General features: G+C 36.5%; 4 protein-coding genes across 4 annotated transcripts; all 4 read left to right on the forward strand.

The window, feature by feature from the left end:
* On the forward strand, window positions 854-1,694 carry LOC18784358. Its single transcript, XM_007215098.2, has one exon. The coding sequence runs from the start codon at window positions 998-1,000 to the stop codon at window positions 1,355-1,357; it is 360 nt and encodes a 119-aa protein (XP_007215160.1). The 5' UTR covers window positions 854-997; the 3' UTR covers window positions 1,358-1,694.
* On the forward strand, window positions 4,756-7,883 carry LOC18781875. The gene is made up of 3 exons (XM_007217542.2): window positions 4,756-4,917; window positions 6,512-7,024; window positions 7,109-7,883. The coding sequence occupies exons 1-3, from the start codon at window positions 4,836-4,838 to the stop codon at window positions 7,639-7,641; spliced, it is 1,128 nt and encodes a 375-aa protein (XP_007217604.1). The 5' UTR covers window positions 4,756-4,835; the 3' UTR covers window positions 7,642-7,883.
* On the forward strand, window positions 9,213-14,076 carry LOC18784237 ((6-4)DNA photolyase). The gene is made up of 14 exons (XM_007215614.2): window positions 9,213-9,679; window positions 9,769-9,840; window positions 10,050-10,130; window positions 10,264-10,443; window positions 10,523-10,594; window positions 10,830-10,916; window positions 11,001-11,099; window positions 11,188-11,271; window positions 11,673-11,759; window positions 11,908-11,979; window positions 12,070-12,183; window positions 12,638-12,725; window positions 12,815-12,910; window positions 13,410-14,076. The coding sequence occupies exons 1-14, from the start codon at window positions 9,377-9,379 to the stop codon at window positions 13,586-13,588; spliced, it is 1,614 nt and encodes a 537-aa protein (XP_007215676.1). The 5' UTR covers window positions 9,213-9,376; the 3' UTR covers window positions 13,589-14,076.
* Window positions 14,691-18,467, forward strand: LOC109946234 (putative cytochrome c oxidase subunit 5b-like). The gene is made up of 6 exons (XM_020560527.1): window positions 14,691-15,121; window positions 15,211-15,293; window positions 15,515-15,565; window positions 17,304-17,370; window positions 17,511-17,590; window positions 18,074-18,467. The coding sequence occupies exons 1-6, from the start codon at window positions 14,962-14,964 to the stop codon at window positions 18,131-18,133; spliced, it is 501 nt and encodes a 166-aa protein (XP_020416116.1). The 5' UTR covers window positions 14,691-14,961; the 3' UTR covers window positions 18,134-18,467.

Here is a 23,779-nt window from a genome sequence, read left to right on the forward strand (position 1 = left end):
TCAAAATTATTTATATATTTATATAATTTATGAATTTATTATGTTATTGTCTCTCTTATTATTAAAAAAAAAAAAATTTTAAAAGTGTCATCTCCGATGCTCCAGAAATTTCTTAGTGTCAAATTTAGTATCAAAAGCCATACCAAATTGGAAAATGAAAATGAGATTTGGTCTTTGTGGTTTGAAGTGGGACCCACCAAATTTCTTCTTATTCCTCCCAAATATAAAATATATATATATATATATATATATATTCTCACCATTAAATCAACGTTGAAAATAATCTCTCTACATCAGTAGATGACGTGGAATACTTAATGTTTTAAGACATAACAATTTTGAGTGATTTTATTTTAATTCTAAATTTTCTCCCAAATCCCGTTGGGTACAAATTGGGCTTTCTTGAATTGTCTCAAAGCCCATTGGGCTATTGCTTCAAAAATATCTCATACTTGTTCACCCTGCCAGGTCCCCCTTCGGCCTTTATCTTCAGAAAGTGCACAAAAAGATCCAACCACCAGCCACGTCAGAGGCCCCCTTCAAGTTGAAAGTCAAAAAAGACCCTAAAAAGTACACATGTAAAAACAATAAAAAATAGGAAAAATAGACCACTCATTCCTTCCACGTCCTCCCACGTGTCCGATCTTATCCACTTCCCTCACCAAGCTCCCATCACCTACAACCCCATTTCATAATCTACCCATCCAAATCCCATTATTTTGTTGTCATTTATTTCCCATTATACCCATACTTACTTTCTGCAAAGACAAAAATATCTTTGGGTACAAACACTCAATGCAAGAGCTTCACCTAGATATGGAAGTCCAGGCCGTAGAGGATGAAATCAGTCATCTCTGTCAAACGTCAAAACCATCAAAACCCAAAAAGCCACTGCACCTCTCTCCCACAGTTTCCATATTTCCATCATCTCTTAAACCCTTCTCTGTCTTCCTCCTTCTGCGTACATTGCATTGTGAATCTGTGATCTACCATCGCCATGGCAACTCCTCTCACGTCTTTCAGACCCGTTTCGATCCGTCCAAACGCCTCCGGATCCCAGCGACCCGACCCGAATCGCCTCAAGCCTTCCTCCTCCAGCTGGTGGACCCCGCTCTTCGGCTGGTCGTCCGACCCGGCAGAATACATCACCGCTGATCCGGCGCTAAACTTCCGCAACAACGATCTGGTTTCTGGGAGCGACCCGGCCCGACCCGGGTCCAGATTCGGGTTGGGGTGCTTCACGGAAGAGAAGGCGAAGCAGCTCCGGAAGAAGACCCTGGAGACTTCCGCATTCCATGATATCATGTACCACTCGGCCATCGCGTCTCGGCTCGCCTCCGATTTATCGGACCAGTAGCGAAAAGAGAAGAAGATTGTGGTGCCGGACCGCCGGCGATTGATGTTCTCCGGCGAGATTAGGATGGCTTCTACTTACTTAGTCCTTGCCTTTGGCAATGTAGCCACTTGGCATATTGAAATTTGTCGAAATGAAAATCAGAAAATATAATGATTTTATGATTTTGTGATTTGTAACTTGGATCTTGGATCTTTTCTCTCTTTTTTTTTTCTTTTTTTTTTAGTTTTATAAGTGTTTGGTTGGATCTGGATGGTAATGGAAATTAATGTTGGATTTGATGATTGTAAACCTCTTCCTCCGTCACAATTTTTGAAGTTCAATTTTGATTATCCTATAAAATATTGGAAAAGCATCAGGTCTTTGTAGTAAGGGATTTTAAAGTCAATGTGTGTGTTAAATTATTGAAGTGAGATTTTGAAATATTTTTTATGGTAAAGTCTACCAAAATTTGCTTGTATTTAATTTAGATGGAGGCAAAAAGCTTATAGCTCAAGTGGTCGAGAGCATTTATATTTTTACAACTCAGAAGTTTTTACGTAACTCCAATATTACCGAAATATGTAAAATGGGGTTGCTGATATTTAAAAGAAGAGGAAGCAATATTTTTTACGAATTTTGGAGATATGTCAACAAGTGATACAATATTTGATATAATTTGTTTACCGACCAAATAAAAAAAATACAAAATGGAGTCTGAACAAAGAAAATGTATCTACACATTGTATTTAAGATTCAAAGTCCTGTTAGTGCAGCGTCGCCGAAATCCACAATGAAGATGGGGACATATTGACATAGTGACCTTTGAGGTAAAGTCAAACAATTATTTTGGAGAGTTCTTGTGCTAGGGACCATTGGTGGCCCATTAGCCCAATTACATTAAGGCCCATCATAACTACATGTCCATGCCTCATGTACGAGAAACACTTACATGAAACGAGAATAACCTTATTTTGTCATTTCCATTCAATCACGTTATGTCACGCGTGATTACTTTTCCACGTATTAATCTGTGATTGGCCTTAGATAGTAAAAAGGTGATATTCCCATTTCATACAAGTTTTTCTATGCACATACACCTAAACTAGCTTGAGGTGTTATTGTTATCTTCAAGTCCGTAAGGTGACACGTGTTCTCTAATCTTCCTAGGCCATCATCATCAATCTATACTCAAACACCATAAACCCAAATGGAGATTTGAGTCAAAATCACTCTTCAATAGCCCGAGGAGTTTGGAGTCAAACACCTCAAAATAAGTTACCAAACCTATATCTACGTTTTGAGTGATGCTAGGAAGACTATGTTATTGTAACACATCACAAATAGAGGTAGGGTCACTAATACAAGTAGCTCATGTTATTAGAGGAGTTGATACACAATGTGATATGATGATATAATTTTCATAACATTTTTCTTAGGTCGTATGACCAAACCCAACTGCTGAAGTCAGAAGACATACTACTCGTACGCTAAGAGAACATAGAGACGGCCTAAAAAAATTTACCCTCCATTAATTTGGACCCAAATTTTTTATTTTGAGTTTTAGATTGGAGATTGACACTAATAGTACGACAACTTACAAACCTAATTTTTTGAGAAGGCCATTGTCCTACATTTTCTTAACAATACAGTTGTTTGAGCTCAAATCACAAGTCTTCTTCTTCAGTCTACTTCACCACATACAGCCTGATCATTTGAGTTGATTGTAACACGCTTCACTACACATGCATCCATGTTGATTGTACCCCAAACTTGCCCACATATAGTCATTTATTCCCATCCATATTGCACGTCCTCCTCTCCCAACCTTCACCATCCAACAGATGCCATAATAAACTAGAAAATTATTGCCGACCGCAGAGGAACAGAAGCAAAAGGAAAAATTATAAAGTAATAATTTGGCTGGTAATTGCATTAAGAAAATGAAAGCACACTCAATCAAGATGCCATTTTGCACATGGCTTTCCACTTGCCAAAAGGATATACAAGATCTGATGAATTAAAAGATTTCCCAAAACCCTTCAATTTTGATTGATTATGTAATGGGCATTTGTTTGATTCTGATGTTTTTTCTATTGTTCCCACGAGCTACAAATTAAAAAAAGATAAACGAATAATGGGTCTGATTTTTTTCTTTTCTTTTATACAAGCGATATATTGGGGAGGGGCGATTCGAACAGGATGTCAAGTGCATGAGTTTGGTCAAATCCATATAACGGACGAAGGGTAATTTGGTCTTTTTGTCTACAGTCATGACCTCAGGTACAAGAATAACTGCTCAAATCCATATAATGAATGAAGGGTAATTTAGTCTTTTTACACTGCAGTCACCTTCTGTGAAGGTCCATCCAAATTCTCTAAATATCAAAACATGAACCGTTTCCACCGCAGCCATGTGGCTTTGCATGCTAAGATTCAAAGTTTGTTTGGGATCATATATCATATAGTTTTATATATGAGTCACCCTCAAACCTCAAACCGACATCGTATAAGCAAACTCATTTGCAAAACACATGGATTTTGAATTGCTTGTCTAGAGACTAGAGCCTCCCCCGGAAGATTGTGCCTGAAATCCCAAGTTAAGGATCGGAATTTTCTAAATCTTTGAGTGACTTCAGGCAAAAATATTATTAGCATTTTTAATTAATAGTACGTGTCAGTAGTTTACTTTAACCAAGAAATTCCTAAATTCTTTGAGCTATGGAATTAATATTGCCAGAACAACATCTGTGGCTACACTCAACAAGAGTTTATTATTATTATTATTATTAACTTTTTATGTGGATAAGTGTTCATTTCTCACATGATTGATTAAAAATTAGGTCGAATTTTGGGCAAAAAATGTGTTTGACCCTAGGTTTTTATTTGAACGTAATGCGGTTTGATTCGTTATTATCAAAAGAGAACTCTTAACCTATTTTAATTTTAACTCATTTTATCGTGCTCTCCTATTAATTGAAAAATAAAATTTCATCAATTGGGGATTTATATTGGGATACTCTTGGATTTAGATTTTTCCAACCAATCTTCCCTTTTTTTCGGCTTTGTAAATCTGATCCCAACCAATCAATCACAAATAATCGTAACACCTACTAATAATAGAGAACAATAAAAATTTTGTGTCTGTCTGGTTTGATGCTTGTCTCTTTGTGCAAGATTGCCCTAGCCGGTGGGTTTTCTTTGGACCAAATAAAACAAGAGTTTCGTAATATAAAGATTTTGAGTTTCGAGGAAGGTGGTGCTTACCTAAGGATTTTATTATGTAGTTCCAAAATTTCCAACAATGGCATTCATGTGGTTTAGTCCAACTTCAGTGGCACTCTCACAACACCAAGCAGTATATAAACCACTGCTCACTCCCTTCTGATCTCAAACCCAATTAACCTTCGAACCCCCTCTCTCTCTCTCTCTCTCTCTCTCTCTCACACACAAAAAAAAACTCTCTATAATTCTCTGACTCTCTCTCTGGCTCTGAGCCACCATGTATAACAAGCTCAGCACCCTGCTGTTAGTTCTCTTGTGTGCAGCTAATTGCCACATAACCTTATCACTCGTCACAGATGGTAAGCTCTCGCAATTCTAGCTACGGTTTTTGATCTGCACGTACTATTATAGACGGTTCCGATCATTGAACTGATTTAGAGTGTTGTTAGTTTTAGAAAGGTGCTCTCATTTTTTCCATAAATGAGATCACCCTGGAAAATATATATGTGTTTTTGAAATTAGTAACCTCAAACACCTACAAATATCATGTAGCAGCCTCATTGATCTACTTGATATTGTAGTTTTTTTCTTTTTGGTGTTTGTTTTGTTTCGTAGTTTCTGTTTTCAATTGATCTTGGTCTGGTTTGGTCCAAGTGTGATAAATTCAGATCCTCTTCAGCTCCGTGAGGAGGTTGTTTTCTTTAATATATTTCTTACTAGTCTGGTCTGGTCCTATAATAATATACTTCTGCTTTTGTATGAAAATGTCATTGCTCAAGAAAAAGTCTTTGTGGGGGCATATACATATTTCTCTCCCATACATTTCCGGCTATTTTAACTCAAAATTTTTGCCAATTCAGTTATTATACTTATATTTCACTTTTAAATATCGAAAAATGTCCTAATTTCAAATATTTTATCTACTTTAGTGAGAAAAAAGTACAAGTTTGTAGCTCAAATAGTTAAGAGTATGTACCTGCACTCGAGATTATAGATTTAATTATCTCTCCTTCAATATCGCTTTGTATAAAATAAGAAGACTTTAGCGAGAAAAAGAAATGAATTAGAATTATATATATAAAGCCATAGATTTGCATAAATGCCATATCTTTTTTGCACATGAAAATCTTGCTGGCGGTACTATCGTTTTCATCGTATTCTGAAGCTATATTTAATTCATTGATGACCAAAATACCCTTGCACAAACCCTTTATATGCTCGAAAGGTTGACATACATGTCACAGTTTCTTGCATGTGTTTGGTGTTTTGCATGATCACATCGAGTATAGTTTCTTGGCTATTTTTTAGAATCTTGCCCATCATACAATCTCATCGCTTAGCTATCTAGTATTTAAAGCTTAAAGACTCTTTATTTTCTTGTCAAGAGCTATAGTATTTAAATTTGCATTTAGTTCATGTGTTTAGTTCAAATCCGCTACTCGAGAGTAAAATTTATATGAAACAGAGTATATATGAGTATACATCTTTATATGACCCGTTTTATATAAGGGCTCGTTTGAGAATGATTTTGAATAAATCAATAATTATTTTAAATGGGAGGTCAAATTTTTGCGATGGTATATTATTGGCAGTGTCAAAAAGTCCAAAAACCCAGTAACATGTCAAATTTTGACACCTAACTCAAGCTAGAAGGGGATTATGTAAGCCATGTTATGGATCTGACTGAATTATGATATACAGAAGTCCCTTGCCTCGCATCTATTAATTGGTACATTTAGCTAGCCCATAACCCATGTCTCTCTTTAGTCATCACATCACAAGGTCGGTCAACACCACACATGATGATCACGTGGCATCAATTAATTTATTTTAATTTTATAATACCATCCATATTAAAGAAGAAAAAATTCGAATATAGGAACTCGAATACATAACATCAATCAACTTTTTAAATGAATGCATACATATGAACAGTTACCCTATTTATTTCAGGCTTATTACCGAACGGCAACTTCGAATATGGCCCGAAGAAATCAGACCTCAAGGGCACAGTAGTGACCCAGCCTAATGCCATTCCCAACTGGGAAGTCTCAGGCTACGTTGAGTACATAAAATCAGGGCAAAAACAAGGTGACATGTTGCTGGTTGTGCCTGAGGGTGGCTTTGCAGTGAGGCTCGGCAACGAGGCCTCGATCAAGCAGAAGATCAAGGTCACAAAAGGCAGGTTTTACTCTGTCACATTCAGTGCAGCTCGAACGTGTGGACAGGAGGAGACATTGAACGTCTCAATCTCCCCCAACCTTGAGAAGAATGACTGGGGGATCTTCCCAATCCAGACCATGTACAGCAGCAATGGATGGGATTCTTATGCATGGGGTTTTAATGCAAACTCTGATGAGCTTGAGTTTAGGATCCATAACCCAGGTGCGGAGGATGATGCAGCTTGTGGCCCTCTTATTGATTCTGTTGCCTTGAAGATCTTGGCTCCTCCTAAACGCACTAGAGGTAAGAAAATATAGTTTTCTAGTATCATAGTGTGTATCAAATCGAGTAAAATATAGTCACATATTTATCATATTTCTTTTGCAGCCAACTTGTTGAAAAATGGCAACTTTGAAGAAGGGCCCTTTGTGTTCCCCAATACATCGTGGGGGGTCCTAATCCCACCTCACATAGAAGACGACCACAGCCCACTACCAGGCTGGATAATCGAATCGCTCAAGGCAGTCAAGTACATTGACTCAACTCACTTCGCCGTCCCGGAGGGCCAAAGAGCCATCGAGCTCGTCGCAGGCAAAGAAAGCGCCTTAGCCCAAGTCGTCTTCACCAAGCCCGGCCGCCTCTACGCCCTCACATTCTCCGTCGGAGACTCCAAAAATGCCTGCGAAGGGTCGCTGGTCGTGGAGGCGTTTGCCGGCAAAGACACTCTCAAGGTCCCGTACGAGTCCAAAGGCAAAGGTGGGTTCAAGCGCGCGAGGCTCTTGTTCACTGCCGTGGAGACGCACACCAGGGTCATGTTCCTCAGCACCTTTTACACCATGTCAGCTGACCACTCTGGGTCTCTGTGTGGTCCGGTGATCGATGACGTGAAGTTGCTCAGCGTTCGCAGACGAAGTGTTTGATGTAATGCCTGAGAGGGGAAGTTATGTGGTTGCTTTTGGTTTGTTAGCTGATTAAATTATATATGCTTATGTTATACAGGGGGTTTTATGGTTTTTTTTTTTATTACTTTCTTGTAATAGCGGAGGTAGATGTTTAATACGAGTTTGATTATATGAGTTTTTATCTATATATGTAATGTATGTACCCATCCTTTTCGATCGAGGTTCTTGAACTGGCAAACTTGTTTTTAAAAAAAAACTAATGTGATATTAGTTCTTCGACCCTCAAACTCATTAATCTGAACATGAAATGCACTCTTAACCCTCAAACATCACATTAGTTATACGTCAAAATTTGGAGACCTATATGACAATATCATTTCTCCATTTGCTGGAGAATAAAAATGAGCTATTAATATATTGGGAGATTCATTTGCAACACGCATCGACTAACACTTGCATTGCTCACGAGTGATTGACTATGAGCGGTTAATACATTATATAAAATTATTATTAAGTGATTGTAAACTGTCAATACATTGTGAGACCTACTTGCATTAACGACACACAACCACTCAGTCACTAGTCGACTAACACTTGCACGGCTCATATTTGGAAATTACATATTTTATTAACAGTTCATGATAATAAGTATCATATTTTACAAATTTTACATTAGCCTCTCACATATTTTAATAATATTTAAATGTTTCTATGTATAATAATAATATAGTTTGTAGTAGTTCAATATTTAGTAACTCCTCCAAGTAAAGGATTAGTTTGGTGTTATAAATTTGTTTTGATCTTAGCCACTACTATCGAACCAATAATGGGATAGAAGCTTGGTTCCATTCAGATAAAATCCTATTTTGCTAGCCTTATCTTGTTTGCCATCTCACATCTCCTGCATGCATGCAAAATTTAATGGTTAAGTTTAAAGAGTTAGTGATCAACTCTTTACTTGGAGCACACTAGACCTAGTTTCTTGTAGGTGGCAACATTTCCTTCATAATCAAAGGGTAGTAAGACATCGTTTGCAAGTAAACAATATTAAAAATCAATATCAATTGGATATTGAAGCCAATTCATACGATAAAGTTCTCTATGAAATATTTACTTAATTATTTTAGTGTTCTTCATATTTTAATTATGAATTTTTAAATTTTATAATTAAACGTCTTAATCCAAATTTACATTAAACTTTGAATAGATGTGAGAAAAATTGGTATCACAGATCATATTGATTAACATGAGCTATTTTCTTAATAGCTGCTATATTCATAGGTTTTTCCTTAATTTATTCTTTCATGAATTGCTGAAAACGAAAAAAAAAAAATCATTAAAATTTAAGATCTAAATAAATTAAATAAGTCAAAATGCCTCTTCAAATTAACGGGTTTTTAACTCCCCGAAATATTAGTTTTTATTATTTATTGTTTCATAAAATTATTAGAGTTGAAATTACTAAAAGGATGAACAACGTGGCACCCTGTGGACCAGTCTCGCTTTTTAACAAGAGCTACGTGGCGCCTTGTTGACCGTTGTAATGTGTTGTAAAGCACATCCTTCTAAAATACGCATCATGCGCAAATCGTAGGTTAGCTTATCAAATGCCCACATTTCTTCCTTAACCCTACACTCACCGGGCATGTTAGCCAGACACCCCTCGCTTCCTTCCAATCAACCATTAAAGCGCGCGAACCATACACAGACGGTTTAAACCCTCTCTCTCGTCTCTCAGTATCCAAACCCGACAATGTCATCGGGTTCGGGTTCTCTCATGTGGTTCCGGAAGGGCCTGAGGATCCACGACAACCCTGCTCTCGAGTACGCCTCCAAAGGCTCCAAATTTCTCTACCCGGTGTTCGTGATCGACCCGCATTACATGAAGCCCGACCCGGAAGCATTCTCACCCGGGTCATCCAAAGCCGGTCTGAACCGGATTCAGTTTCTGCTCGAGAGCCTTAGGGATTTGGATTTGAACCTCAAGAGGCTCGGGTCCAGATTGTTGGTGCTCAAAGGCGAGCCTAGCGAGGTACTCATTCGTTGCCTGAAGGAGGTAAATTTAACTCTCCCTCTCTTTTCTTGTAGTCTCATCATTCTTTACATTTTTCAGCTTTTTAATTTTGGGTTTTTGGTTTGGAGCAGTGGGATGTGAAAAAGCTCTGCTTTGAGTATGATACAGAACCATATTATCAAGCTTTAGATGTTAAAGTCAAGGTATGCAGCTTTAGATTCTTGTAATTGGTAATGATTTTTTGATGCCCATGTAAAGTTAGGTTTGAAAAGCTTGAACCTTTAACAAAAATGGTGAACGTACTTAATTTGAGCATATAATTATCGTGCTAAAATCTTAATGGGTTACCTTAAGGTACTGTTAACTAAAGATGTGCTAAAAGGAAGAGGTTTTGTTTTGTTTGTTTTGACAGAGCTATGCCTCCACGGCTGGCATTGAGATTTACAGTCCTGTAAGTCACACACTCTTCAATCCCGCAGATATTATACGGAAGGTAAGTTTATGAAGTAGTTTGTTATTGTTTTATGGTTGAAATATTTGTTACATGCTTGTGTGATGGATTTGAGTTTTGTTTTCCCCTGTTCTCTACTACTGATTATTGTTTATGTTACTGGATGTCAAAAAAGAATGGGGGAAAGCCACCTTTGAGTTATCAATCATTTCTGAAGCTTGCTGGAGAGCCCTCATGGGTGTCGTCCCCACTTTCTATTACACTTTCTTCACTTCCTCCGGTTGGGAATACTGGAAATTGCAATATTTCAGAAGTTCCTACGGTCGAAGAACTTGGGTATGAAGAGACTCAACAGGTTTGGAGGAACGTTTTCTGCATTGTTCCTTGTTGTTAGTACTCTTTTTATTTATTTATAACAAAACACTTTTATGCAGGATGAATTGTGTCCTTTTAGAGGTGGTGAAACAGAAGCCTTGAAGAGGTTAAGAGAATCAATTGAAAACAAGGTGCAAGGCAGAATTATGTATTGAAGTTTTATTAGGCTCTACACCTGTGATATTGCTGCCTCTTGCTATCATGAACCAACATTCTCCCCTTTGATCTTGATAATTTTACCTGGTTCATGGCTGCCTATTACTCATGTGATTTTGTTGTAAATTACATTGGTCTGTGCCTCAGTTTCAACTCATTAGCATGCAATGTTGGTGTTTAAGTCTTTCAGTTCTTTCATTGGTGTTGTAGGAGTGGGTGGCCAAATTCGAAAAACCTAAGGGTGATCCATCTGCATTTCTGAAGCCAGCAACAACTGTTTTATCACCTTATTTGAAAGTGGGTTTAATTAAAAGAAATTTTGGCTGTATTTTTTCTCTGCTTGTTTTATTGTGCTCACCATTTTTTTGGTCTTTTTGGTAGTTTGGTTGTCTCTCTTCCAGATACTTCTACATATGCCTTAAAGATTTATATAAAAATGTCAAAATGCATACAGTACCTCCGGTATCTCTTGCTGGACAGGTCAGTCAGCCTCAACCAGTTATATTGTATCTTGGAGAATTCTTCATTCTAGATGTAGCAATTTGAAAGATTGTCTCAACCTGTTTAGTTGTTATGGCGAGACTTTTTCTACACGGTGGCATTTGGCACTCCTAGTTTTGATCAGATGAGGGGAAACAAAATATGCAAGCAGGTAAACTCATGGCGTAAGTTGGCATTCTATTAGCTTCTATAAATTCACTTATCCTTTTCTATATTGTTGAGAAATTGTTTTTACCGTATATTAGGATACTGTCTTTAGGCAACTGATATTTATACATGAAAGTGCATGAGAGGGAATACCAAATCTAGAAGATAGGGTATCTATCAGAAGCACTGTAGTTTATTTTTTTTGCATGTGTGTGAGCGACAAATCTTTAATATTTCTTGTTAGTAGTTAAAATAACTGCAGTTTTCAGCAGTAACGTTTATCACATATCGTGAGTGTTAATAAATAAAAAAAGATAAACTTGATCTTTATGAAACTGACGTAGATGGCGCATCTGTTAGCTACCATATATGTAATAAACTTTTGTTGACTGAAAATTTGTGTAGATACCTTGGAATGATGATGAGGAACTGCTGGTGGCTTGGAGGGAGGCTAGAACAGGATTCCCTTGGATTGATGCCATCATGATCCAGGTTAGGTCTGTGGCATGATATCATCCTTCTACTACTTGGATATGGTTATTTTAATTTCATGCTGTTCCAATCAAGCCAGGCACTTCATATTCAATATCATCTTCACTTTAGCATTCTATTTGAAGCCCATACATGTTATCTGTTGTAGCTCCGCAAGTGGGGTTGGATGCACCATCTAGCACGACACTGTGTTGCATGTTTTTTAACTCGTGGTGATCTGGTAAGGATTTCGCTACTCTTCCGTACCAGCAACTTTTTTTTCAGTTTCATAATATTGTTCTTTCCTAAAGCTAATTATTTCTGCTGATAGTTTGTTCACTGGGAAAAAGGGCGTGATGTTTTTGAGAGGCTTCTGATTGATTCAGATTGGGCAATTAATAATGGAAACTGGCTATGGCTATCGTGCTCATCATTTTTCTACCAGGTGTGAAGCTTCTACCACTAGTCATTTGTTAGTTCTCATAGATTTGCATATCAGTGGCATCTCAGCCTCAAAGCCACAAATGGCTTCTTCCAATTTGGCACTTGATTGATATATGATTGGCAATCCCTGTTGACTTCAACATGGATCTATAACAATACGCTAATAATGATGATTTTTGTTTATTTGGATAAATGAGTTGGGATTCTTATGGCTAGCTTTCTTCTTAACATTAAATGTGAATGATTTTTTGGTTTAATTTATATATAAATGTTTATAAGGGCATAAATTATGGTTTACAATTTGGTCTTTCTTACAGCTAATGAAGTAGGTTTCTTTGTGTGATCTGGGTGCTCAGATTCATGATATTCGAATCTGAATATTTATGCTTTTGCATTGACGTTAAGTGACCCCTTGATGAAGATTTTTATATTTGAATGATTTCCATTCTAACCAGTATAACCGTATCTACTCTCCAATCTCGTTTGGAAAGAAGTACGACCCAAATGGTGATTACATTAGACATTTTCTCCCTGTACTTAAAGGTAGGCTTATGTTCCCCTCATTTCTATCATATTCTTTGTGCTGGGTTCACTCTCTTAAATGAAATGTATAACCAAATTTGGTTTAGCAGATATGCCAAAGGAGTACATTTATGAGCCATGGACGGCTCCTCTAAGCATTCAAAACAAGGCAAAGTGCATAATTGGAAGAGATTATCCAAAGCCAGGTCAGTTCTGTCTGTATTAGTTAATCTTCTGTTATGCGTTATGATCAGTGCTTAAACTAGAGGTCAATATGACAGGTTATGTCTGAACTATGGACTCCCGGAACATGTCTGTCTTACTCTGTTATGCAGAGTAATGTGTCTGTGTACATGCTTTTGTGCATTTCTGTATATGCGTATCTGTACAATGCTCTACTGCAGTTCAATTAGTCCTGTATTTTTTCCTTCTGGGAACGAATGCGGAGTGAGTAGTATTCTGTGATGTTTGGGGGATGAAAGGTGAAATTTTGGGCTTGGAACCGACCAATGATGCAATGTCGTGCTGCAACTCTTGCTGAGATTTTATTCTTATGGTTGTGGGGTGATATTAGAGGCCTAATAAGTGAAAGACAGTGCTGAGCTCTGAAGTTTGAATCAGTTTAGAAACACAGTCTCTAGTTGACTGGATTAATTATGCCATTGTAATACTTTGTTTACTTACTTTCCACCTATTCCATTTCAGTGGTTGCCCACGATTCTGCAAACAAGGATTGCAGGAGGAGAATGGCTGAAGCATATGCATTGAACCAGAAGATGAGTGGCATGGTGAGCGCAGAAGATCTAAGAAACTTGAGGAGGAAACTGGAGGAAGACCAAAAGCCAGAGGTCGAAAATAAACGGCAAAGAAAGCTAATTGGCTGATGGCTAACTCCAAAACTCTTCTGTTTTGCTTGGCAGTTCTGGGACCGATGGACGGTGGTGAGTCGATGGCACAATGAGTTGCACAAGTAGAGCCATCTAATTGTAGGAACATCGACTGAATGTAGTTGCTGACAGCCAGGGTTATGCTTAATCAAGCATGGTTAATGATTATTTGGTGCTAGCCTTCTAACTTCTAAAACGTGGTCTCTCTTTCAATGAGCCCAGCAGCATCATGTGGCCTATGCTTTGTAATTCTGCATTGCCGCATTGCAGCCTTCCTCTATCATCAACTCTGTTGTTATCTCAGACATATATTGTACATTGCTGCTTGTGCTCCATTAATTATTGACTGAATATTTTTCTGATATTGCAAACTCAAAATGCAGCTGAAACATATTCTCTCCTCGAAATTAGTTTGATGCTCAGGACTTTTTTCTTTTTGTCAAATAGTTTGATGCAGATTGAACTTTTGTGTGTTTCTTTTGGTACATTATGGGATCAAACGCTATGATCTATCCTTATCATACCCCATTTTTCCATTCTGGATGCTCTATTCAATGATTTAATTCTCATTTTCTCGTATTGAAAATGGCATCCCATTTTGTGATCCACAATCAGGAAGTTGATATGTGACTACAAATTTTCTCATTATTGTGTTTTCAGCAGAAAAAGGACCAGAGATCAAACCATATAAAATTCCTTAAACTGGTCGTTTTATTAACCGGTTGATTTAATCCAGCTTTTCATTTATAAATATCATAGTACCACCACTTTACAACTATAGTCAATGTCATTGGTAATCAATGCGTGACACGACAGTCAATTTCAATCATGTATTGTTATATTTTATGAAATGCATTGCATCAACATTCGATAACTATTATGAGCCCGTATTATTATATTCTATGAAACGCATTGCATTAACATATGACAATCACCCACAAGCACACTCTCTAACTGCATATTAGTGGGATTTGAAATGAGCAATTATTATTAGGAGACCTAAACAATGGTCCAAATACAAAGTAAAAAGAAAAAGAAAATAAGGTAATTGCCATCTCAAATTGGCAAATTTCAGCACGTGCGTACGCTCCTGCCATGTGCGAGGTGAAATCCCTACCCGCATTGGCCCCATCATCGCCACCCTCTCCTCCCGACAAACCCGAGCCCTCTTTGACTCCCCAACCTAAAATCCCACACAGCCTCCACCATTTTCCCGTCCCTAAACTAATTTCCCATTTCCATTTTCTCGAGTAACAGACAGAAAAAAAAAGAAGAGATCAAGAGATCTCATCTCTTCATCTCCAACAACAAAGGGGCGGTCTGACATCAGAACACACTCAGCACAGAAAAAGGAAAGAGAATATCAAACCATGTGGCGGCGACTGCTCTCTTCATCTCAGCTCAAGACCCTAACCCTAGCCGCCAACAGCGCCTCGGCTCCATGCCGATCGGCCACCGGACCTGCCCGCTGTCTCCTCCACAAGCCCCTTCCTCTCCTTCCTTGCTACTTCAGCACCACCTCCGATGCTGGTACTCTCTTCCTTCTCATCGCAAACGCTATTTCCTCTCTCAGATCTTTTTCCGATAAGCGTGATTTCGATTTTTGTGTTTTGTCGTAGCAAAACCTGGTGTGAAGAAGGTTGAGGAGGTAATGCCCATTGCCACTGGCCACGAGCGAGAGGAGCTTGAAGCTGAACTTGAGGTAACGCTTTTTCTATTTTTTTTTTAATACATATTATACCCTGTGATTGACTGATGAGAAAATGTGGGAAATGAAAATGAGATAGGTAGGAACTTTGTTATCGGTTATTGTATCTCAGTCCAATTCTAATTGACAATCTATACTCACTTTCCAGAGTCATTTCAGCAATGAATATGTGATCATTTATTTTCTTTGGGCATTTTCTTGTTCTTGTTCCTCAGGGAAGGGATGTTCTGGAAATCAACCATCCTGTTGGTCCTTTTGGCACAAAGGTCAGTGTGATTTGATTTATTACTCATGCATAGTGGTTTCAAAAGTTGTTTGTTTGCTCAATTTGTGTAGCCTTTTGCTATGTAATCTGAGGGTCAGCTAGAAATATATCATGTGGAAGCTTTTATTTTTCAATGAAATTCCTTTAAGATTTAGGTATTTCTTTTTGGGTTCTATGAAGTTTCAAGAGTTGTTATTTGTATATTGGTTGTGCTTGACACTTCCTTCAAATGTACAATGTACTGAAAACTGGAACAAAAAATACCATGGGATTTCAAAGTAGCACAATCTAATTAAAAAATTTCACCCAATTGAGCATTCTAGCATAGTTTCACACTAGCAAGTCATGAAACTGCAAGATAGAGAGGCTAGATGCTACTTTGGGAAAAAGAAGGTACTTTAATTTTATGAAAATTAATTTAAAACTTGGTGTTTTTAATTTAAGCATACCCTTTTATTAGGAAAAAAAAAAAATAGAGAAGCATATTTGTTAGTGTTAATTTTCATGATTTGTATTGGCATTGTCTCTACATATTAATTTATTTACTTTTGTAAATAACAAAACATTGTCATGTACAATGTACATAGCTGTGGGTTGAATTAAGGAGATAATTTGAAAAGTTAAAAACTGGAACCACAGAGCATTAAATATGGCAGTGGCTTAAATGGACCAATAGAGTTTTGGTTCAAAGTTCAAAATCTACAATTTAAAGCATTTTTTAATATAATTATAAGGAAAGAAGTTATTTTACTTCAATTCCAGTTTTAGAGCTGAATCTGAACAAGCTGAGGTTGGACCGGACTGGCTGGTCCAGTCTGGTTTGGGGAACCATGCAAATGAGTGTTCTAGGATTTTGTTATCGGGATGTAGGTGTTTGCAAAATATCTTCATACAAAGGAGAGTGTTGTAATTATAAGATAAGTTAGGACACCAACGTGGGTTTAGTTGGAATGGTCAGGCCCACGGTTTGCTCCCATGTGGTCTGAGGTTCAAAGCTCTCAAAGATACCTGTGTAGCTATGTGCTAGTGTTTCCTGCCTCCTGAAGATTGTGGGGTTCAGCGTGAGGCCCCAGTTTCAGAGCTGTGTCTGTGAAGCGGATTGGTAGATTTCTGGGTATCCCAAAAAAAAAAAAAGTTAGGACATTGTTGTATTGTGTAATGAGTTTTTTCAAACTTGGTTGGGATGCACGAAATCCTGACAACCCTCGAATACCAGAAGAAATGATTGTTTGACTTTGATGTGCTGTTTTACAGGTTGCGATTTGATTAAAGTATGTGCGACCCTTTTATGCTCTATTGATTGTTTGGTTTTGAGTGGTTCTGTTGTCTATTATCTTGACCTTTGTTTTGGTATTGATGCAACTTTTTCCATTTGTGATATGAAGTGTGAGAATTGTTACACCAATTGCTATTATGTTGGTTTGGCTGGCTTGGTTCCTTAGCCATTTGTCTAGTTCTATGGTGAAATAATGAGAATTGTTCAAGTCTGAAGAAAAATGGAAAAAAAAATCTGGTTTTGGTTCTTGGTGGATGGAAACTGAAATAAATCAAATTGCATCCCTATCCTTAGATTGGTAATTGTGATGTTCTTAACCTAATTTGAGTGAGGGAGAAGGATGAATTTGCTTTTGGTTTTTACCAATGCCCCTAATGATTTCATGTGTATGCTTGCTCCTAATTTTGTTATAAACGAAAAAAGAAACAAATGAAATTCTTATATGTGTATTTTTGGCCTTTAGGAAGCACCTGCAGTTATCAAGTCCTATTACGACAAGAGAATAGTTGGATGCCCTGGTGGTGAAGGCGGTGGGTACTTCTTATCTTCTCCTTTTCTTTTTCTTTGTGCGTGTAGATGTATGCTTGTTCACTGATTTATGTGTAGAAATTTCTTCTAAATTAAATTGATATCAGTTTTATGCTTCTTTTTGTTGGTATTTTAATTGCAGAGGATGAGCATGATGTTGTGTGGTTTTGGCTGACTAAAGACGAGCCGCATGAATGTCCAGTCTGCTCACAGTACTTTGTGGTAAGTGGAGGCTTAATTTGATGCGATGATTTATTACAGCTCCATGATCTGGACTGGATGGAAATTTTATGTCTTTATTTGGATTAAGATCCAATGGGATGTGGATTTACATGATGACACATGCATGTGTAAGATGGGTCTGGGGACTGGAATTCCATGTACAGCTGATGTCATGGAGATGGTAGCTCTAGATGCAGAAGAGTTGTCGAGCCCAGTGCCCTCCTTAAGCTGAACCTCATAGGCTCATATCTACCATGTTTGGCATAACTGGAGTAGTATTTTGGTCCATGACCTTCGTGCAACACAGGTTGCAGACGAAATGCTTCCAGTCATATCCTATTGGAGTTCAGACTTGAGATATATTTACTTATATGATATTAAAATGTTGGGATCATAATGCTTTATATCGTTTTGCATTGTACGTGCCCATTTGCTTTCAGCTGTGCAGAATTGACCTAATCTATTTCATTTGATTCTTAACAGCTTGAAGTGGTAGGACCTGGTGGATCTCCAGACCACAGTGATGACCATGACCATCACTGATTTGCAGCCTGAAACTATTCCATGGAATAAATTCAGGGGAGGTGGAGAGACAATATCCAGTATATGCTGCGACCTTAACTTTCAAAATTGGAAGCCTTTTGTTTTTGTTTGGTTGATTGGCCTTAGTTTCTTTTTCTTTTTTGATGTTGTTGCTTTTGCAACATCTGAGATAGATTCTCTGTGATAATTTAGACACAGGGTGGGTACCTTTTGGAACACTAAGGATCTTGTAAGGATGTCCTTCTATGCATTGCCAAATAATGGATGGGTACTGCCTGTTGATTCTTTTCCCCCGGGAATGGTAGAACCATCTGTGCATTTTATTTCAACTTAAGCATCACCTCTCCACTTGTTCATCGTGGTCGTATGACTACCGCTCGTACCTCGTATCTTCCATAATCAATGCTGTATGCAACGGCAAATCAACCTCTGCTCTTTGTTTGTGTTTTTGTTTTCCTTTTTCGGTTATAAACTTTTTATTTACCCCAAAAACCCCCAAGAAGAAAATTATGTATAAAGAGCATTCTGATTGGCTCGGCAGCTTCTACAATGGGGGGGATTTTGATGGGGTTGGATCCAACTATTCAATCATTAAAAAAAGTTGAAGTCCAATATTTTCTCTTTTTGGTTGGATAGTGGGATTGAACTCCACCCACAACCCCATTATTATAGCATTTGTGTTCTCATTGACCTAGATTGGCGCCGGAGGCTGAGGCCTGGGCCTGTTGGTTCTTTTGCTCAACCCGGCAAGTCATTTGAGGCTTTGATTTCAGGTGTAAATGCTAACCAGGGGAACACATGGTTTTGTAAATGATTAGCCAGAAAACAAGCTGGGCTGTGTGACAATGAAGCCCATCGGCCAGCTTCAACCCAAATCGCCTTTTTCCTTTTGGGTTTTTGCTGAAGATGAAGTAGCCAACAGTGAGACTAAAGTGGTTTTTTTAATTTTTTTTTAAATTTTTACTTTTGGAGATTCAGTATTATACCCAATATATATGCCCAAATTATTGAAAACAAAATCTTATATGAAATGGACTTCAAAAGCACACTCAAAGTCCATTTTCAACATAACAAAGAGACTTCTAACTTCTTATAAATTACAAAACTGCCATCGATTTCTTAAAACTAGTCCACCCCTAAAATATCATAAAAAATCTAGAACACTCAATAGGGCATCAAAGTAATTTAATAATCAAAATTAAATTCAATAGGGACAGCTGTTATTTTATTTATTTATTTTTGAATTTGTTTATAGAAATTAAATGATATAGGATTGATATATATCATTAGTGCTAAGAATAGGTATATTAATAAATATTTATTTATTTATTTATTTCCCTATCAGTTGCAGAGCCAGACTTCTAGAGGAGGAGGGGCCTTGAAGCGTGAAGTAAAGGGGAAACATGATTTTCCTAGGAGAAAAAGAGACATAATATCCTGGTCCTTAGGTGACTCTGTCCTTTTTTTTTTTTGGTCGGAATCAAATTTGATTAATATAGAAAGCTAAAGCCAATTACATGATATAATGAACCCAAAAAACGACAACAGAAAAAGACACGAAGCCTACTACAATCATAGACAGGCGTAAAGCCTACTACTATTGGCATAAGTTTTCGACTGCATTAATTTTTCAATTTTATTTGTTTTAGTCAAATTGATGCATTCTACACACAAAGAAGTATTACCAAGGTTTGTTTAACTTCACTTTTAACCTTAGATGGACCGACGATCGTGGTGCAAATAACAAAAAAAAAAAAATTATAGTTGCTTATTAGTTCTCAAAAATTCTTGGTGAAGAAACTTTCAATCCAAAACAGAAAGGTTTGTTTTATCTTTTTTTATCTTCTTCTTCTTTCACTCCATTAAATAAACACCGAATTATTCCGCCTTTTTAATATGAACACATGAAACTGTGACTAACTAGAGTAATGCAAAAGCTTTGCAAAAGCTCCGAAGGCGATGATGCTTACCTAATTCATCCATTGCTTTTTGGTTAAAATACACGAGTTGGGTTTCTTTGGGCTACTTACTTCCACGGTAGAAAGTTGCATCTTTTTCGTTTTTTCATTTCTTTTTTATAAATATTCAATGCGCTAATGTGAGTTGTTAACATGATGTTACGAATCCATTCAAATTATAACAAGAGTAGAATCATTGACACTAAATAATTTTAGTTGATTCGTAACACTACATACTTTTTTACAAGATAATTACTTAACACTGCTAACACACGACAAAAATAGGAGAAAACTTTTCGAAATGAAGGAACGATGGAATGGGAATAAAAAAGGGATTGATTCAAAGGCCTCACATCACAATCTTACCAATAATGATTAAAGAATAAAATCAGCATTTATTCTACTCAGAAAAATGACTCAACGGAGTGACAAATGCATGACAAAAAATTTTTGGACGTACGCAAACCAACATTCTTTCATTTTTGACAGCGATATATATCATTTGAAGATACTGCTTTTATATTTTTTATTTAAACATGAGAGAGGATCTAAATTACAAGAAATTTGTCGGTGTAACGATCACACATTCACGTAAGATATATATATATAGACGGGTAGTGTATATTATCAATCGTCAGAAATAAAAAAAAGAAAAGAAAAAAGAAAAAGCCATAATTAAGGACATCAAACAATGACTTAATTATGAGTAACTATCAAGGTAAAGCATTGCTGCCAAATGCAAAGGTCCAAAATGCAATCGCTGGTGAGGTATCAACAACATAATTGAGTATTGTAGCAACAACTGAACATGCCACCAAACTGTAACACAAGTCAAAGTGTTGGTAAGGGCGTTGTTAGGATCACTCTCTATTCTCGATAATTTGAAAACGAGATATTTGAACTTGGGATATCTTCAAAAAAGAAAATATTTCTATACTATGTAAGTAGGAACTTCTACATTCCTACCAATAATAGTGTGACATGTGTGTATAAATTTGTGTGTGTGTGTTTTTGATAAATTATTTTTGTATATGTGTCAAACTGATTCGCAAGAAGGAAGTCAAGCAATATCCGGAAAATCAAACCCTTAATGAGTGTTTGATGATGGCTCAGCCACCAAAACACTTGATAATCAAGTTTGTTTGAAGATTTAGTATTTCTTTTCTGGATAACAGTCATCATTGTTGCTATAATAATGAGAAGAATATTACTGATCTTGTTGATTCTATGAATCAACTCATATTTTGAAAGCTATATATCATTGAGTGTGTTTTCTTCCTCGAAAGGGGATCTAAGATTTGCTATAATTTATTCATCAACTTGGTCTACTATTTTTGAGATCCACTTTAAAAACAGTGCTATATGGCAAAAGCATAAAATAAATAAATAAATAAATTCTAAAGAAATAAAATGTGAATCATGGAAATTTTACAGCATCATTTCAATTTGTACGTAAAAGTAACTTTAATTTATACATTAAAAATAAAAAGATGCTATCAATGGGTTGATTTGAGAAGTAAATATTGTTTTAGATTGTAATATCGCTGGAAGATGACCCCATGCCCATAATGATCGAATTGAATTGCTTTGGATGTAAAGCACCTCTCTCCTACCTTTATATTTGTTACATTAAAACCTTTCCAATCTCTATTGCACATCATATCTAACAAGGCTTTTATTCTTAATTTTAAATATCAATTGAAGAGACGAAAGATTCGAATTTAGAATATTTTATAATATTCGAAAGCAATTAACGCTAAACCAAGACCTAATTGTTAGCCTTTTTTCTTGTTATATTCATTACTTCACCAATATGAATGAATGAATTAGTCTAAGGGCTTTTTTCATCTAGCGACAAAAGTTAAGGCTCGTATATTAGATAGTACGGACAAAAAAGAGAGGAAAGATTTGCTCACCGCCAATTAAAGGCGATGAGCATCACCACTTCTAGCTGGTGTGCATTCTCATTTGTTCCATTTTTTTTCTTTGATTTTGTACCGCCACTCAATAACGAGAAGTATCATTGCCCGTAAAACAAATTAGATTAAAACTCAGAATCTCTTCTAACAAAGTAAAGAATAAATGTACCTACTACAAATAGTTATCAACTTACCTAACAAACATATAAAAACATGTATAGGTTGCTCTACTTTAAAGAAATGGTATGGCTCACAATTCCTAAATGTCTAGTCAATAGAGGAGAACCTGCTTCTTGCCTACATATGCAATATAATTAATGCTTTGCACTTTATACATAACATGTATATGTTCAAGTTCATTAAGAACCCTTCATGTCACCCTGTAGATTAGACTTTTGTATGTGCCTTCCAGCTTTGCCAAGGAAAGAAACAAACATAGTAACCTGTGAGCTGCATTGATTTCTAAAAGTTTGAAAGTTGCAGCCTCCAAATTCATTTTTTTTATTTTTTTAAGTATAAGCGATAGTTTAACTTAAGAGGGGAGGGGGATTTCACACACACGCACAAATGATGTCATAGGAGTTCGAACCTGAAGTATTTGATATGCAAATCAATGTCTTTTTTCACTGAGCTAGACTCTATTAACACAGCTTCCAAATTTTATATATACATAGTTTACTCAGATACTTTGTACAAAATTAAAAAGTGAGAACTTATTAAACCATTGCCTCCTTTAATAAAAATCTACAATGAAGTGAATTAACTAATCTCCAATAAGAGAGTAGTGCCAACAGCATATTGTTGTCTGTTTTAAACAAATCGCACAGTTAAGTATAAACCCATTTTCTAATTCATCACAATGATTCTTCTTCTATTGAGTGTGGGAAAAGGAGGGCGTTGACAATGTAAAAGGTGTGGTCCTAATAATGTATATTTTTCCATAAAGGAGGGAAAACATGTCCAAATGCATGTTGACTTCTCAAAGAGATTAGATGCCATCATTTACTACAATTTGTCGTGTTAGTAGTATTTCCAAAGATGTTTAGTCAATCTCTTTGATATATGAGACGTTCGCTGATAATTGAATAGTTGATGAATATGTCAATGATCATTTGGTCTGCTAGTACTCAGTTCCTACTTTGTTGAAAGATGTCGAATTCAAATCTCATAAACGACAATTGTTGATTAATAAATAACAATAATTAAAAACAAACTGCTATTGGTACTTTAAAAAAGCCATCATACACTCCCTACTATTGTAATTTCGGACCTATACTTTTATAAGAGATGAGTGTAGGATAATATTTTTGGACTACCAATAATAATTTTAAAAAAATTGATGGGTGTAAATTTGATTCTGTCATCTACAATTATCAATAATTTCATGTCATAATTAGTTTAGATAGAACCTAAATTGTTTTAGTTATTATTATAATCTATGGATGGAGTAATAGTATACGCACAAGTAAATTTCGACTCTTGTTCCAACTCTTGTATGGAGTGAGTTCTACATGAATACGTAATATAATTTTATGAATCTAACATCATCAGAGTTAAGATAAGAGTTAAAAAAAGAATTGGTATATCTTGTGTATTGTAATCTCCATTACACCATAAAAGGAAAATAAAAATAATTAAAAAGGGGATGAGAGTCAAATTGGCAGAAAATTTTCCACAATGGTAAAGAAAGAAAAGATAAAACCACTACCATGTTGCATGAAGGCTGCATCTTATAGGTGTAGCCAAACATAGTGGTGCACAATGGGCCT

This window comes from Prunus persica, chromosome G3 (genome assembly GCF_000346465.2).
Source record: "Prunus persica cultivar Lovell chromosome G3, Prunus_persica_NCBIv2, whole genome shotgun sequence".
Classification (NCBI taxonomy): domain Eukaryota; kingdom Viridiplantae; phylum Streptophyta; class Magnoliopsida; order Rosales; family Rosaceae; genus Prunus; species Prunus persica.

Coding starts and splice junctions, on each gene's coding strand:
- LOC109946234 (XM_020560527.1), top strand. CDS start 14,962: ATGTGGCGGCGACTGCTCTCTTCATCTCAGCTCAAGACCCTAACCCTA. Junction 15,294..15,514: donor AGCTTGAAGCTGAACTTGAG/GTAACGCTTTTT, acceptor CTTGTTCCTCAG/GGAAGGGATGTTCTGGAAAT. Junction 17,591..18,073: donor TCTGCTCACAGTACTTTGTG/GTAAGTGGAGGC, acceptor GATTCTTAACAG/CTTGAAGTGGTAGGACCTGG.
- LOC18784237 (XM_007215614.2), top strand. CDS start 9,377: ATGTCATCGGGTTCGGGTTCTCTCATGTGGTTCCGGAAGGGCCTGAGG. Junction 11,760..11,907: donor TTGATGCCATCATGATCCAG/GTTAGGTCTGTG, acceptor TATCTGTTGTAG/CTCCGCAAGTGGGGTTGGAT. Junction 12,184..12,637: donor GCTCATCATTTTTCTACCAG/GTGTGAAGCTTC, acceptor CATTCTAACCAG/TATAACCGTATCTACTCTCC.
- LOC18784358 (XM_007215098.2), top strand. CDS start 998: ATGGCAACTCCTCTCACGTCTTTCAGACCCGTTTCGATCCGTCCAAAC.
- LOC18781875 (XM_007217542.2), top strand. CDS start 4,836: ATGTATAACAAGCTCAGCACCCTGCTGTTAGTTCTCTTGTGTGCAGCT. Junction 4,918..6,511: donor CTTATCACTCGTCACAGATG/GTAAGCTCTCGC, acceptor TATTTATTTCAG/GCTTATTACCGAACGGCAAC. Junction 7,025..7,108: donor TCCTCCTAAACGCACTAGAG/GTAAGAAAATAT, acceptor TTTCTTTTGCAG/CCAACTTGTTGAAAAATGGC.